At 41.4% G+C, this 17,351-nt stretch overlaps 1 protein-coding gene across 2 annotated transcripts; it reads left to right on the forward strand.

Annotated features, from left to right (window-relative positions):
* The first annotated feature begins 185 nt into the window (after positions 1-185).
* On the forward strand, positions 186-15,523 carry LOC101864382 (zinc finger protein 585A). 2 transcript variants are annotated; one of them, XM_005096996.3, is made up of 7 exons: positions 186-294; positions 2,049-2,338; positions 3,113-3,368; positions 4,740-4,934; positions 6,097-6,259; positions 10,581-10,622; positions 13,137-15,523. In XM_005096996.3, the coding sequence occupies exons 2-7, from the start codon at positions 2,229-2,231 to the stop codon at positions 15,302-15,304; spliced, it is 2,934 nt and encodes a 977-aa protein (XP_005097053.1). In that variant the 5' UTR covers positions 186-294; positions 2,049-2,228; the 3' UTR covers positions 15,305-15,523. The 2 variants fall into 2 exon arrangements, with proteins under 2 accessions (XP_005097053.1, XP_005097056.1); XM_005096999.3 differs by having other exon boundaries at positions 2,049-2,170.
* The last annotated feature ends 1,828 nt before the right edge of the window (positions 15,524-17,351 follow it).

The following is a 17,351-nucleotide window of genomic DNA, read 5'->3' on the forward strand; positions in this document are numbered from 1 at the left end:
TAAACAGGAAGTGGTAAGCCCTAGGCTATTTCTACTTTCATGATGCCAAGAGCAAACCCACTGAGTTTACAATTTAGATAGCCTACAGTAGACTTGCCAAGGTCTAGATTAATCTAGATCTAGATATAGATCTAGATATAGATCTACAAATCTATATCTAGATCTAGCCTACATCTAGAATCTAGCCTAGATCTAGATTTTCTAGATCTAGACTCTAGATCTAGATCTAGATTTTAGAATCCACATACTAGAGATTCTACATGAAGTAAAGGCAGGGAGTGAACATCTGAGCTGGTGATTGTTGAAATTATTGAGGGTCTTCCACGGATGGTCCACTGCCTCTGTCATAGTCATACAAATCTAGATCTAGGCCAGACGTGCGTTTTCGGTAGATCTAATCTAATATATCTAGATCTAGATCTATACTCTAGATCTATATCTAGACTAGATTTAGTTCCCACCCCCCCTTATTTTAGCCTGACCTACATCTAGATATGTAGATATTCTAGATCTATACGTTTGATTCGCGGCAAGCTAAGATCAAACCTAACAACTGCAAAACATTAAATTGTGGTAAAATCCATGCCCCCCTGGAACCCCCCACCATATTATTATTAGGTCAGGGGGGCAAGGAAACCCCCCCTACTCTTGGGGCCAAAACCTGTGAATAACAAATTAACAATTGCGGGATGGGAACTACCGAAAAAGCGCCCATTTTTCTAGATCTAGATCTAGATCTAGATCTAGAAGCGACCTCGTTGAATCCGAATTAGTTGATTTATGTGCTCGTTGAATCCAAGTTATTTTTTTATTGATTATAAATAAAAACAATATTTAAAAAAGGGGGGGGGGGGAATCTATCTCATCTCGTTGAATCCGAGTTCTAGTTGAATCCGAGCTCGTTGAATCAGAGAATCCGAGTTCCACTGTAATATAATTATAATGAAAAATAATACGCATGTATACATATGTACAGTATAATCCACTTATATATCAACACCTAATTTATTGACATTTTGACACATCGATATATTTTCCAATTACGAAATTTTTCCTTCAATATCTTCACTAAATGATTTCTCTCGACTTTTTTTCGGCCCGCTCTGCTTTATTGACATGCTTCCTAGGTACCGGGTAAAGCTCACAAACATTAATGAGGAAAAAAAGCCTTGCTAACGGTCAACGCATATCATTAATTCTTCATTAAGTCCACATACCCGCCAAGTAGCCTATATTGACCCACCAGGCCTTAGTAGGTCATGTAGGGCCTACAGTGTAGTCTCCAACACAGTACAGTGCCTCACAGATGTGAGCGTCTTGCTTGCTGGGCATCACCTCCCTACCCCCACTCCCGATCGATCACTCCGCTTCCCCATTCTCAGTCTGTCGCTGGCAAGTGCCATGGTCAGCGAGTCTGTGCCTCGCCTTTCCATTTTCCCCAGCAAATGGCCATATATAAACAGGCGTTACAAGGATGGTAGGCCTACAACAAAGTTTGCCATGGGGTGTAGTGTGTATCTCTGGTTGCTCAGTCATTGGTACCGTAACTCCAACCACCCATCCCCTCTACCTCTTGTTAGTTTCAAGAATCAAGGGAAGCAACCAGCTTAAAAAAAAGTAGTGTTGTCTTTTACCGCTGACCTCCCCTTCTTTTTCATCTTTGCATTTATATTTATTTTCATTTATCAACATTTTTATACATTGTTATCAAATCCACTTCCCAAATAATGTCGATATAAGCGGATTATACTGTACACACACACATATATATATATATATATATATATATATATATATAATATAATAAAAAATTGTAATGAAGCTTAAAAGTTAATATTATACTGGTACTGTGCTTCTGTTTGATTAGTGGTTCCTCAGTAACTAATCATAATCAGTAATTTTAAGGAAAAAGAAGAGCAGTTTGATTTTTTTTTTTCTCAAATTGAAGTAACATGATCTCAATAATTTGTTTGCGTAGGGAGTCTAGACTGCCCTCTAGTTACACTGAATGCTCGCAACTTGTCTCATTACTTTCTTTTCACTCACAGGCGTGCCCCAGTCAATTCTAGAGGTGACGTCAAAGCAAAGAGTTATTCAGTATTATCAGAGAGTTGTCACTTCCCCCTGATGTGCGTATCTGGGTTACCGGCTGATCGTGGCGATAAGCGCGGTAAACAAAAACAAGCTGCATTCATTGTTCAAGACATTTTTATTGATCACTGACAAGCATGGCTTCAGTCAGCACAAAGTGTCAATGGTGTTCTGCTGTAAACTGCACCAATTCCAGGAACAAAAATCCAAATTTGAGTTTCTTTCGATTCCCAAAAGATGAGGAAAGGTAAGGTTATTTACTTTAGTAGGAACATATATTCAGACAAATTTATTATTTTATTTTTAAAAAGGAGCGAAACAATGACTGTGATTTTGGTCCTACCAGACGGACACTCCTGACTCCATACTCCATGTGCACACTCAACATACTTCAACTTCATTATATATATATATATATATATATATATATATATATATATATATATATATATATATATATATATATCAATCTTTAGGCTGTCATTTGCCATTATGCCGGTCTTAATGCTCAGACTGTCTTGTGTTCTACTGGTGAAAGATATGTTGCTGGGAAAAGCTGTCTAAATTTTTATACAATGTGCTATCGGGTGGTTTGGTATTTTATTTTCCGGATACCACTCTCTTTGTTCAATGTTTTTTTCTTTGTTTGCAGTAATTGGGGAGGGGGGGAGGGGGTCTGATGAACTCCTCTTGGGGTAGGTCTATCATTATTACTTCGTGTGCTTTTTGATGAACTGAAATTTTGAGTATTTTATTTTACAACAAACTCTTCATACGTTTTGGAGATTGTTTCTTTATTTTGATATATATTTAATGTGTAAGTCTGTGATAATAGAGGGAGGACGAAAGCAGGGAGCCATGTGAATTCCCCCAAATGGCCCTTGGTAATAAATTATTTTTAAGATTAAGAACCGTTTAGGAGAGGCACCTGTTATTGTAACATGTATTTGTACTTTTACCCAAACAAAATTTGTCAGTGCACAATGCCTATCAATCACATCCATCATCCCTTTTTATCAAGAGCAAGACAATGGGTGATGCTTTGCGGACGAGCTGATTTGGAGGAAAAGCCAAGTGAAGCACTAAACAAGGGAAATGTTTTGTGTGAGGAACATTTTGAGCCATCATGCTTCACATCCTCAAGATCGTCTACTGCTCTCAATGTCCGAAAGAGGCTTATAACGACTGCTGTTCCAACTATATTCAACTTTTCAAATCCTCCTACTAATGTGACCACTGAAGAGAGAGAGCTTCCTATTCCAAGGGCTCCTCTTAAAGTAAGTCTACTCAGCATGAATGAACTTTTGTGAAAAGCCTTTATTAAAAATTTGTCTGTTGGTGTTTCTAGTGATCTACTTGCCATATCAAATTTTCATGGGTGATTGGTAGGAGCTCTTCTTCTTCATGTTTTATCATAGAGTTGCCATCGTCCCTGTGTATTTCCTGGCACTCATGTCAATGTAATTTAACGTCCATACTCCCTGATTCTCATTTACATGTGTGTGTGTGTGTGCATGTGTGTCTGTGTGTGTGTGAGAGAGAGAGAGAGAGAGAAAGTGAGAAACGGACTGACAGACAGACAGAAAGAAAGTGAAAGATTGAGAGATGGGGAGAGGGGGGAAAGAGAAAGAGAAAGAGGGTGGGGGATCAAGGACAGAACGATATTGAAAGAGTAGTTTTTGCTGAAACTTAAATTGATTATAATAACTTTTAATTACCGTGATATTTATTCAGATCTATGGAAACAGAGTAATGTATGTGCGTCTATTCATTTATTAGAATGTACAGTAACTTAGTTCAAAAACAACTCTTAAGGCTGAAGGAGGCAGGGGAGTAGCCTAAAATATACAATAGAATTCATGGGTCCCCTTCTTTGTTGAAGGTCTAGTAACCTAGTAAACTAACTACAAATGGCTCTAAATTTTCTCATGGCATGACAGCGTCGCCATGGCAGCAGTAACTGCGCTTTTTGGTATTCACGTCTATGGCCAGGCGATACGCGAAACAATGCACTGTTGTAATGGAGTGACATCACAAGTGCCTCTTCTGTAAATTCTCTGGTCAAAGTCAAGACTGGTGCAAACGAAACTGTAGTCTATTTTCCACATAAAGGAGAGAAAAAAAGCCAGTATTACTCATACTGTGCCGTGAATTGTTCAAAAGGAATGATATGATAATAAAAGACTGGGCCTTTCATTTTTTCAGTTTTCTAAGCATATGGTGAGGTGCCATACTTTCTTGTTAAGCGTCGAGGGGAGATGCAGTTTTCTATGGCAGGCCAGCTCCGCAGCTCTTTCAATTGGGATTATAATTTCTCAGGGTTTCGTTGACTCCTTCAATCCACCTTAAACATGGCTTTCCTCTTTCTTTTTAGCCTGAATGCCTGGTGTTATAGGCTCTCATGGCTGGCTGGCTAGGCCGCATTCGTAAAAGGTAGCCGAATCATTTTAGTCTCTCTTTTTCTATAAAATGTAAGGCATGACGGAGTCCCAATAGCTGCTCTTACCTCTCCATTTCTCTGACTGTCTCATCTTGTGATGTTAAGGGTTCTGTGGTGCCATAAATGGGTGGTAAACTGCGGAAGAAAGGTTTGGCTATGCATATAACCAGAGAGTCTCAGTCATGTTCTCTGCTCTGAACATTTTCAGAACTCGGAGTTTGCCAGTCCGAGGAAAAATCAGACGAAGCGTGGCAACTATCCAGCTATACGAACGCTGTTGAATTTCAATGTGCCCAAAAGAGGAAACAGACTAGCTCCAAGAAAAAAGACTACTGTGTTAACAAAAAGTTCAAGCTCTTCAGCAACATCCGAGGAAATTTCTCAACCTAAAACATGTCCACAGGTAAAAAAAATTTGTTTTTAAGGAAAGCTTTGTTCGTTTAAAATTATTCTGTTTTCAATATTCACAATGCATAAATAAAAATAGAAATGAAGCCCTTCCACCTTTGCCTTACTTTGTTAACAATGAATAGGGCCTACAATTTTTTTTAAAAGACTGAATTTCATTGGTAAATCAAAATGTGGTGGAATGCATGTTACTGGAAGGGCAAACTTGGGCAGTATACAGTTGAACCTGTGTAAGACGACCACCCATTGTCAAGGAGAAAAGTGGCCGTATAAGACAGGTGGCCGTCTTATGCTCGACTGATCCAAGTGAAGAAAACAAACCGTTCCCTTCTGAGGTCCCAAACAAAGGTAGCCATGGTAAAACAAATACATAGGTCGCCACCACTCGGAGGACAAGCGACGCTTCTGTCACAAGTTCATGTTGACTTCCATTGTAACTTTGTTACAGACTGGGTAAACAGTGACCACTCATCTGCAATTTACATCGTGATCCAAAAAAAACTTTACAACTTTTTTCGTAAATATTTTCTTCCACACAAAGCTTTCGTCTTCAAATTTGAACACAATATTCCTCATTCAGAAGGAATTTGACTGATATTCATTTTAGATGATTCCACTAAATAATTCTGCAGTATAATGCGCATTAAAAAAACAACCCATTTTTTGCTTTTGTCCTCTTTTATTACACTACGCACCAGTACGCATTACCACAAAATGTCGTAACAATTGCGTCATATTGCCAGCTACAGCAGTCTAACAAGCCACGGGAAGTTTGCAGAAATTTTTTTTCAAGTTCCTTTTGTTTATCCAAATCACGGTTCAGTTTAATAAGGAGCAGCAGAGAACATTTTGTATTGAACATTACCTCTCCTCAAAATCACCATTCCTGACATTTCGTAAGTTCCGCACAAGGTATGGGAAGAATGTTAAAGTGCCATCAAGGCCTTCTTTGATGTTATGGGTAAAAAAGTTCCGTCAGTTTGGGTGTATGGAAAGTCAAAGCAAAAAATCTCCAGAAAAACCGCTTCAGGTCGAACGCGCACCATTCTTATGTCTTCTCAACGCTAAGTGACCATTTCCATTAATGTCAATCTAGTTGTTTGTTTTTTTTAAAGCTGATGAACAACTGAGCAAAGCATCTCGTCTTCTATTCCCAGATGGTTGTCAATCATGATACACCGGTGTCGCCCTTGAACAAAGGTAGTGGATGTCGAAGTGGCCGCAAGACCATGCGCAAGATAGACATCTCCCAGATTTTTTCAGAGGCTGCGGTCAGCGTGGAAGAAGTTCATAGGGCAGCTGAGACTTCTGTCTGTACTGGTAAGGGCAGAGCAGAGCAAAAACAACTGCTCAGGGGAGTTTTTCTGTTGTGTCTAAGTGCCTTTTACACCTTTTCGCGATCCATTTTTCCATTTTCCATTTTATCTGCCGCTTATACCCTTTTGGGTGTCGCAGGAAGAAAGAGACGTCTCTCTGCCACCAGCCGGAGAGCTTTGGTCAGGGGGATGCTATGAGTTGTTAATGTTTCCCTGACTCTATCTATCCAGGTCTTTATCTATCTTTCTTGGTCGCCCTCTAGCCTTGTTGCCCTCAAATTTTTTTATGTAGGCACGTTGTGCTGGATGATGTGTTAATAATCGCATGAGATGCCGGACCATTTGATTCTTTGGTGTTGGATGTGATGCATGACATCATTTGTGCCCACCATTTCTCTGATTACTGTGTTTCTAATTTTGTCTCGCCTGGTCTTGTTTACTGTTTTTCTAAGGCATCGCTTTTCACATGTTATAATTCTTTGCTCTAATGTCTTATTCGTGGTCCATGTTTGGCATTGGTAGGTGAGTGTTAGAATGAATATGGTGTTGATCATTTTGAGTTTTGTTGTCTTGGGAATGTTAGGATGCTTCAGTAGTGGAGTAAGCTGGTAACTAACATTATTGGCCTTTTGTACTCGTGTTTCAATTTCTCTGTTCAGTCGTCCATCCTCTGTGAATATACTTCCGAGGTACTTAAATTCTTAGACCTATCTGAGACTGTTGTTGTTGATGTGTATCTTGAGTGGTTCTGGCTTTCTGCTTACTTTCATTGTCGCTGGGTTTTTTATGTTGATCTTCTTGTCATAGTTGTTACATTCTTTGTTTAATCCGGTGGTGTGGTGTTGGAGACTTCATTCATCTTTGTGTGCCAGGCTCTGGTCATCAGCGAAGAGTAATTAATTTAGGGCGTCTGGTTCTGTGTTGGCCTCTTTTGTAATTCTATATATATATATATATATATATGATAAATAGTAGTGGTGATAGGACACAACCGTGTCTTACTCTGGGTGACCTCAAACCATTCTGTGAGCCTCTCCGACGTTGTTACTGTACTTATGCTGTTCTCGTAAATGGCACGGATATTATCTAGAAGTTGGCCTCTTACAGTGTAGTTTTAGAGTTCCCGATCAAATATAAAAATAGAGCGTTCAAATGAAGCATAGCAAAATTTATTCAACATAGTCAAATCAAATTCAACATAGAATGTTCAAACATCAAAATAGAGAGTGCAAATGTAACACTAGGAAGCTCAACTATCAAAATAGCGCTATCAATTAATTGTAACAATGGTTGGTTCAAATTCAACCTTGTCTGTTCAAATTCAACATTTTGTCAGTTTGAATTCAACACACATATTTTAAACACAATAGGTTGTTTTTTGACATGGTCTTGAGCACACCCGCCCACAACCCTCCCACCCCCCCCCCTCTCTCTCTCTCCCTCTCCCTCTCTCTCTCTCTCTCTCTACTCTCCCCTCCCTCCCCCCAAAAGCAATAAATACGAGATGTGTATGTGTACAGCAGAGCGATTCGAAGATCTGTTTTTATTTTGTTGAAAGTGTAATCTTGGTGGCTTTCGGCTATTGAAACCAACTCATCTGTTATTTCTGTGGTTACTTTCCCAAATATCTTTCAAACAAGTCGTCAGTTTCGATTGTTCAGCGTACGGTACTGTATACAGTATTTCGGTTGATTTGCAACTATTTGGCGAGCATTATGTAATCGTCTCCTTGCTGAAAGGCTTCTCGTATTCTCCGTTAATCCTTGGGACTGACTCTTGTGTATTATTTTATTATTTTTTTGGATAAGTGTTTTACAGCGCTCGCAACTGCATAAGGTCACATAAGCGCGCGGGACACGCCAAACATTTTCAATTGGTAGGAAATTTTGAATTTTTTGCAGATTGTGGCCGAAGCCTACTCTTGTCGATTTTAGACCACCAAGGGATCTTTAACGTGTGCAACTTGCACACAGGACCTGCGAGAATTTTCTCCCTTGTCTGAGAAGGCTAGGTGTAGATCTTTCCTACCAGAAGGTCAGGAGTATGGCTGAAAGACAACAGTAAGAAGGAGCTAAGGAGTAGCAGTAGAAAGGCCGCAGAAAGAGTCAGGAGCCCAGTGGAGGGGGTAAAGGAGTAGAGGGAGTGGAGGCAGAAAGAGGAGACGAAAGCAGACGACAGAATATTGCTACAGAGAAGGAAAGAAGGTGAAAGGAGACAATTTTATTAGAGAAGAAAATTTTTCGGTCGCTGCCCGGATTCGAACCCGGGACCTTTGAATGAGATGCAAATACCTTAACCTCTAGGCCACGAGAGCCCCCTTTGTATTATTTAATTTTTTGTCAGGCATGCTTAATATGTTGCTGTGTCTTCCTGGTAAGATCTGTTACGTTACAACGGTTGAAGTGTTAGATCTAACAAAACAAGATGATGTGGACAGTTACATCTAGAATCTAGGTCTAGATCTATACAGCCGACGGAGAGAGACGAGAACAGTAAACAACTAATGTAGCAAAGAGCCAGATTTGAAATTTCATAGCTACATTTGAACTCGCTATTTGATATATGATCGGGGAAAAGTGTAGACGGTGAGTATTGAATGGGAGAGACGTGAACAGTAAACAACGAGCGTTGCTAAGAGCAGGGTAGCTTCCCCTGACTGGAAGACGATGGTTACATCATAGCATCGTAGTTTTACGTATTGTTGAATTTGAACTTTCCTATGCTGCATTTGAACTGACAATGACGAATTTGATTTCCCTAATGTTTCATTTGAGCTCTCCTGTGATTATATAAGCTGACATTTGCTTACGTTTTCCATTGTGTTTAATTTGAACTCTCTATGTTGAATTAATTGGACTATTTTGATATTTGAGCTTTCAATGCTGCATTTGACCTCTCTATTTTGATATTTGATCGGGAAAAGGTGTAGTTTTTGGTTGTTTGGTTGTTGTTGTTTTTGTATCAGTTTCTATCTTGTTATCTTACACTTTGAAAAAAATTTCTTTTTTTCACTCTATTTTTCATCTTTCTACCCATTTCTGTCTCTGCCTTGTCTTCTCATCCTCCCCCATTGATTCCAGCGATTATCCTCCTATTTTTTTCAGAGTGCTTTAAAAAAAGATGTACTTAGAATGTATAAAATATACGTCATTACCTTGGGGTTTTTTGTATACCTATTTTTTCTTTGAGTACAAGTGTGGAGTGTAGTACTGTATGGGGTCGAACCTGTCATGAAGGCCATCTGTATAATACGGCCACTTTCCATTTCCCCCTTGCTTTTTTTCCATATAGTTTACGTGTGTAAAATGGTCACCTGTCCAACGTGCCCGTGGCCACTTTATTTTCCCAAAGTCCAATTTACCTGTTTCAGACGGCCAGGCGTTGTCACTCATTGCCTGACACTTTGTCATAAATTTTGAATCGGCACCTCACGCTGTGGACGGGCCGTCATAATTCATTCACCTGTCATTATTGTTAGTCCCTCCAATGAATGTTTATCCAAATTGACCAATGGGTAGGCCTAACGATAAATGTTCAACTGCTAGTGAGGGAAGCGTGATCCGTCATAACCTATAAGCCCCGCCCACCACTCATGCACAAATTGTGTGTGAGGTGACTGGTCACTGTTTTGTTTACCTAATCTATATTAAAGTAACAAGGGACATTGATGTGAACTTATGACAGAAGCCTCCCTCGTTCTCAGAGTGGTGGCGACCCGTGTGTTTGTTTTACCGTGGCACTCTATTGTCATGGTTTTACTTACATAATATTTCGTTTATTTTACCCTTACATCAAATCAGCAACAAAAAGAAAGCTAACCTAAAAAAAATAAAAACGAAAAAAAACAACCCCAAAACAACAAAACAACAACACAAAAAAACCTGTCTTACTCCTCCCACCCTCTTTTATCAAAAGAAGACAAAATCCCTTTTGAATTAGCCTTACGGCAGTCAAAATCCTGAGATCTGCCCCGGTTTGGACCTCAGAAGAGAATAGTTTGCTTTCTTCATTTTGATCAGTCCTGCCTATGACGGCCAGCTGTGTTATACGGTCACTTTTCTGCTTGACGATGGGTGTCTGCTTTACACAGATTTGACTGTATTTTGTTTTTGTAAAATTGCTTACCTTGACAAAAATAGCAAAATATATGATGCTGACATTAGCAGCGATTGATACTGGTAATATAATGCCATTTAAATTTGATGGGTTCTGTGATAAGTTATAAGGGTGTGAGGCTTAATGTAAAGTCACTTGATGAGATGCATTCTGTTAGCAGTGTCTCTCATTCTCAGACATATTCTTATGTATCTTTTTGTTATCCTCAGTTGGCGTACAGACTGATCCTGTTTACATTTTGCCAATGGAAGGTGAGTAAAATATCATTTTGAGACGGTTTGTGAGTAGGTGCTCTGGTGTGGTCTTATTTCTTTTCAGTGTTACCACTGCTTGAGTTCAGATTCAGAAGACTTGTAGAAAGTTGAGGTTGTGGTATGTTGTCAGGTGCTCTGGTGTGGTTTGCTCCTTCTTTCCTATCAAACATCTATCGTCCTTATCTCTCCTCCTTCTTTTATTTGTATGTTACCCTCTCCTAACACCTCTAATCTTGGGCACTTATATGACCTGTTTGTGTTGCAAGTGCCTTAAAACTTTTACAAGACGCACAAAAGGTTGACTGAAGTTATTGACTGTGTGTTTCTAAGATTTCCCTTTTTTGTGTGTGCAAAAAGTCAACCCTTTCTAGTTTACTTGGTTTGTGTGTGTGTGTATGTGTAGCTGTTTTGTATCAGGGCAGATGCTACCCTCAGTGAAACTGCGAGATGGGAAATATCATGTTTTAGAATAATGATTATGTAAGACTCAGTGGAGGCGTGCTAGCCTAACAGATGTATACACAAATCAAGACAACTTCTAAGTTCCATCATGAATGACATGTTTTTATTCCCCACATCTCATGCTGTGAAATGCTGAACTATGCGTGTTCAGTCACACCTCGTTGTATCGCCTGCCTTGGGATGAGAGTGAAGTTTGCAGTACAGCGGGGCTGGCGATACTTGAGATAGCATTGAGTAACATCTAGACTAGTGGTAGAGACTACACACACATGGTGGCCAGTCTTGGCTCCTCTTGTTCTGACATGTGCGATTGCCAACGAGTATGGGTGGTTGGCGGGTGTCTGGTGTGGTTTGCTTCTTCTTCTTCTTCTTCTTCTTCTTCTTCTTCTTCTTCTTCTTCTTCTTCTCCTTCTTCTTTCCTATCAAACATTTATCGTCCTTATCTCCCCTTCTTCTTTTTTTATATTTGTTACTCTTTTGTAACACCTCTAATCTTCTGGCGCTCATATGACCTTATGCAGTTGCAGGCGCCATAAAACCTCTACTAAAACTAAATACACAGCTAGCTGAGCTTTACGTAATTTAAATTGAAAATTTCTGCCGAATCAAAAGGCTAGATTATAATATGTCAAGGACCCTGAAGCCGTACATTTTTAAAACCCGATTCTCACCAGTCCTTGGGCCGCCTCAAACCTTTCTCATAGTATTCATAGCTGCCACTTTTCTGCTAAATAGCGGAAACTCCACTTCATCTAGCTTGTCCCGCTACTTTCCTCCTTCCCCCGCTGGACGGCTGTCGGTCGCAAATTGTGATACCTTTTTTGCGCGCGGAAAACACCGAACCCGGGAGTGAGATGAAAACGCGGCTTACGCATGTCCGCCCATAGCTTCCTACTTTCGCACTGTGCCCAGCGCTAGTTTCACATTGTTTATTATAGAGCGACAGTGTCGATCGAGCATATGGACGATGGTGCGCCGAGTTGTCATGGAAAACGGCGGAAATTCTAGAGAAACTGATGCAGAATGCAAAAATAAAAGAAGCAGACGGTGTGCGACTTCAAAAGTTCATTAGAAAATTGAACAAGCTGGGTGCTGCACTTTATGTTTGGTGCGATAAAGAAATCTTGTAGTACAGTGACAAAGGTGTTTCCTCCTTTAATATTGCTCTACATGGTTGCACAAGTCTAAAGTGAAAGAAATATTTTTATGAGACACTAGCTGGCAACAAACAATAGATTTTTAGTCACCAAACTGTCAACTTAATGTCTTAGGTTGTTTTTATTTTTTCAAATATGTTTTAATTCAGTATGGTTAACAAATATGACACTTTCCCTTTCAAAAACATAGATGTTCCAATGTATTGCCTCTGGATCTCACTCATTTTACTCCGGATTTTGGAGAGCGCGCTTATGCCTTCGAGTGAATTTCCTCCTTTTTTGAAATTCCTGAGTGGCAGCCATGAGTATGGCGAGTCCTGACAATATAAAAGCCTCATGAACCCTTTTGGCAATCAGGTTAATTTCTGACGAAGTCAGATATTTTGCAGACAAGTGGAGGAGGGGGCAGTTCCTTTGAAGTTTCTCCTGGCGACTTTGAAATTTCGTTTAAATTTTTTAAATTTTGGCAGGATTTTTATAATAATAGCTTTTTCACAATCCAGCCCAAATCAGGAGCAAATCGGAGGTTAATGCGGGAAAGAGAATATCAAACAGCCACAAAGTGAGTGCTGTGCATGTGTGTAATGTGTATCTGGCGGTCAATTCACTGGCGGTACAACAGGGCTAATTTACCTAAGTTTGATACGGACTGTTCTGTACAACTCTGACAGCTGGCAGATGATAGTGTTAAAACGCAAGTACAATGTTTATATAGGTGTTCCTTTTCGTACTTCGGTAAAACCTGGCAGTAAGCGGGGCTGGCGGAACAACAGGGGGCAGGAAAAAGAGGTTTGACTGTACCTGTTTACATAGCATTTCCAAGTGAGGGTCCAATATGCCATGTTGGCATTGGTACTACATTACAGGTTTATTTTGCTTTTTCTTCCTCTAGACGCAGATTTGATGACATTTGGCACAGATAAAGGATTGTCTGCCCGCCTCACTCTGGACTCTGCACGGAGACCTCCAGGGACCAGCCAGGGTCTTGTGCGTCATCACTGCAGGATCTGCGGCGCTGCCTTCGTGGGCCAGCTACAGCTCAAGCTTCATCGGTGGATTCATCAGATGGCCCAGCCCAGCTCTCAGAGGAGAAGGGCTGCTTCAATGTCTCAGAGGAAACTGGCCACTCCCGGTTTTGCGGAGAAGAATGAAGGAGCGAGTATGTCGAGAGTGCTGAAGGGTGTGAATAACTGGGCAGAGGGTTTTGCAGCAGACGCAGATCTTGGAGCGATGGAGATCACTGTGTTGTCCGACAGGAGAGTGATAACGCCGTGGCAAACTGGGCAGGAGAACGTGCCGGTAGTAGAACTTCCACGCGCTGTGAAACAGACAGGTACGCCGTCAAAGTCAGGGATTATTGTTGGGAAGAAAAGACCGGTTGGTAAGTTTCAGCGAAGTTTGCTGAAGAACAGGCTGCCAAGGGAGGGTGGTCAGAAGAGAAGTGACAGCAAAGACAATACGCCAAAGAAGTGCCCAGTGTGCGGGGAGATGTTTGTGAAACCCGCGGCCCTGAAAATTCACCTGTCTGAGCACCTGTACTACGACATACATCGAGGCCAGGTGTTGATTCATGGGGCCATCATGCCCAACACCAACGGGACCGGCCTGTGCGTCATGGAACAGACCTCGGCAGGTGAAGACCTTGCGGGTGAGCAAGAGGGATCCCCGCCGGACGGGCAGGCCAAATCAAACGGGCCTGTGCCATATAGCCACAGCGATGTGAAAGGTAGTGAGTTCAGCTTCGTGTGTACTCTGTGTAATGTAGGATTCATGCGTAAGAAACAGTTGTGTGCGCATCGACACTCGGAGCACAGCAGCATCAAAAGCGTGTACAAGGACAAGAGATTGGTGCTCAAGTCGCCCTCGTCCACCAGACCTAAGTCCAACATGTGTGAAATCTGTGGGGAGGTGTTCAAGTCACTCTATTCCCTGAAGATCCATGTTCTCCGCCACAAAAAGAACTTATTGAAGGACGATATTTGCCATAAAGACTTTTCCACTTCTGATGCGCTCAGAGTTCACAAGAAACTGCACAAGCCGAAAGATCCTGAAGCCCAGCCTGCTAAAAAATCGGGAAGGAAAAAGCTTGTTTGCAATGTCTGTGGCAAAATGGTTCCCTCAATGAAGCGGTTGCAGAACCACATGTTACGCCATACAGGTGGCGACATATACACATGCCGAGTTTGCAAAGAGAAATTCTCCTCCCTGAAACTGTTGAAGACCCACCAGGCTGAGCAGGGCCACGTGGTCGACAAGCCGTTTATCTGTGAGGTGTGCGGCTCTGCCTACTCTCACATCTTCAGTCTCAAGAGACATCACTTCGTGACTCATGTCAAGAACAAAGATAAGGAGGGAACGGTGAAACAGAGAGTGAGGAAAACAAGAGAGAAAGGAAGTTTCCCATGCCAGTATTGTGGAAAAGTTTTTGACTTCAGAGACAAGCTTCAGTGTCATGTTGGTAAGCATACCGGGGAGAAATCCTATAAGTGCGAAATTTGCCACAAAGCTTTTTGCTATCCGGGTACTTTGTCTTTTCATAAACGGAAGCACAGGGAGACAAAGGTGAAAGAAAAGCTAAAAGTAAGAGTGACATGTGAGTATTGCCATAAGGTTTTCTGCAGCCAGAAAATACTGGCCAGTCACATCAAATACCACACAGGTGAAAATCTCCACACCTGCGAAATTTGCAACAAGTCTTTTGTCTACCGGGGATCGTTCCTCATGCACAAGCGGAGCCACGCAGGTGAGCGGCCTTACAAGTGTGACCTCTGTCCCCAGCGATTTCTTCGCCCGTACAACTTAAGGTGTCACTACCGCATCCACACGGGCGAGAAGCCATATCCTTGCCAGATCTGTGGCCAGAGGTTTCGACAGCAGGGTGACCGCAACTCGCACCAGAAGCGTCACTCCACGCAGGCCGCCAAGGCATCCAACAACGTGTCGAGCAACACAGCAGCAGTCCAGACACAGGTGGAGGCCGAGGTCCCTGCCACAATTCAGATTCAAGTCCTCACGCAGCAGGACAATGAGACGGCCACATCGGTCATTAGTATTCTTTGAGGCTACTAATTCTCTTCTACATTGCGCTAAGGCTTTATGCTGTGGGAAAGATTCTTTTTCATTTTACAGTTTACTTTGGGACACTTCCAATAAGTCGTTCTACGCCTTGTACTGAGACTTAAAAGTTTGAACATGATGACTTTGCTGTGAATTACAGTCAAACCTGTGTAAGACGGCCACCCATTGTCAAGGAGAAAAGTGGCCGTATAAGACAGGTGGCCGTCTTAGGCAGGGCTGATCAAGATGAAGAAAACAAACCATTCCCATCTGAAGTCCTAATCGAAAGTAGCCGCATTTTTCTTGTTTTTGTCGTTTTTGTTGTTGTTGGTTTGGATTTCGTTTGTTATTTTAAATTTTGTTGCTGATTTTGTGCAAGAGTGACAATAATACGAAATGTATCAGACAAGGAAGACCGAGTGCCATGTTGAAACAAACACATGGGTCGCCACCTCTCGGAGAACGAGTGACGCTTCTATCACAAGTTCATGTTGACGTCCATAGTTACTTTGTTACAGACTGGGTAAACAGTGACCACTAATCTCACGTATGATTTGTGTATGAGTTCTGGGCGGGGCTTATGGGTTATGAGGGATCACATGCTTACCTCACCAGCAGCTGAAAATTGGTACCTATTGGTCAACAGTGGGAGGGGCCAACGCGAAATGATCAGTTGGAGGGACTACCTAACAACAACGACAGGTGATTGAATTATGACGGCTCGCCCACAACTCTAGGGGCCAATGCACAATTTATAACAAAACGTAATGGAGTCACTAAGGTGGCCGTCTAAGACAGGTGTTATTGCTTAGTGTGATAGGGGTTGTGTGTTCAAATAAGGTGGCCGCGGCCGCGTTGGACAGGTGCCCGTTTTACACAGTTAAATTATATAGAAAAAACGCAAGGGGGGAAATGGAAAGTGGCCGTTTGTACAGGTGGCCGTCTTATAGAGGTGGCCGTCAGGGCAGGTTCGACTGTATCTTGTTATCACCATTTTTATCAGCTTGACAATGGTGAAAAACATGTACTTGTTATTGTACAAATGATGTAGGTGACGACTGTGCCTGTCATGTCCTGTTTAGTTTACAGCAGATGACAGAAAAGGTTCTTGCAAAATTAGTTCTGATCTTAAACTTACCCTTTAGCACGAAGAAATACTTTGGGAAAGCTGATGTTTTTGTTCTTGTCAATGATTGTACTTCAATATTCTGAAGAAAAATTGTGCACACAATTCCGTAGTCCAGTTGTCTTTGTCTTCTAATAACTTCTAACATTGTGATTAGATCTGCATTAGTGGAAAGAAAATAATACAGGTGACTTTTTGACAGCAGCTGTATTACAATTGCCCATAAACTTGACTGACCTACTCAAAATCTGAGTTAGGATCAGACCAGAGTCTTTAAATTGTTTCTGGGCTCCTTGTCTCTCGGAGAATTGCCCTGAGCAAGTCCTGCAAACTCGCAGTAATTAATTCTGTGTCTAACAAGACCTAATTGTTTACATGACTAATGATAGCTGAGGTCTCTTTACTGCTCTGAAAGCTACTTACTTGGTTATTTAGTTGGAGAATATGTGTCATTTCAGGTGGTGCAATGCCATTGCTGCTTGTCTTTCTTTTCCAAGATCCAAGAAACGGTTGGCTTGCTGATCGTGCAAGTCATCAGCTGGTTGGATATTCTTGTAGCTTTTCTAAGCAGGTTTCTGTCTCTCCCTGATCCTCTTGAGACATCAGCTTCCCTCAGTCTTTGTGAAAGTGAGACAGAAGTGTGAAATTCTTAACTTTGCCAGTGTGCTACTGAAGCAGTTCATTAGAGTATGAAGTAAATTATAATATATGAGTATTTAGTATGGGTATGCAAACAGTAATGTGTGGAACTATCTTGTCGTTCCATGCACCATGTGTTGCAAGCCATAGAAACTGCAGCTGCTATTTTTCCCCAGAAAGTATAGTATTATTATAGGGCTGCCTAAATCTACCGATTTTTCCGTAGTTTCCAATTTTGGGCCTGTTTTATCTCCATACCGATAAAGGTGCCAAAACTACCGGATT

This window comes from Aplysia californica, unplaced genomic scaffold (genome assembly GCF_000002075.1).
Source record: "Aplysia californica isolate F4 #8 unplaced genomic scaffold, AplCal3.0 scaffold00144, whole genome shotgun sequence".
Lineage (NCBI taxonomy): Eukaryota > Metazoa > Mollusca > Gastropoda > Aplysiida > Aplysiidae > Aplysia > Aplysia californica.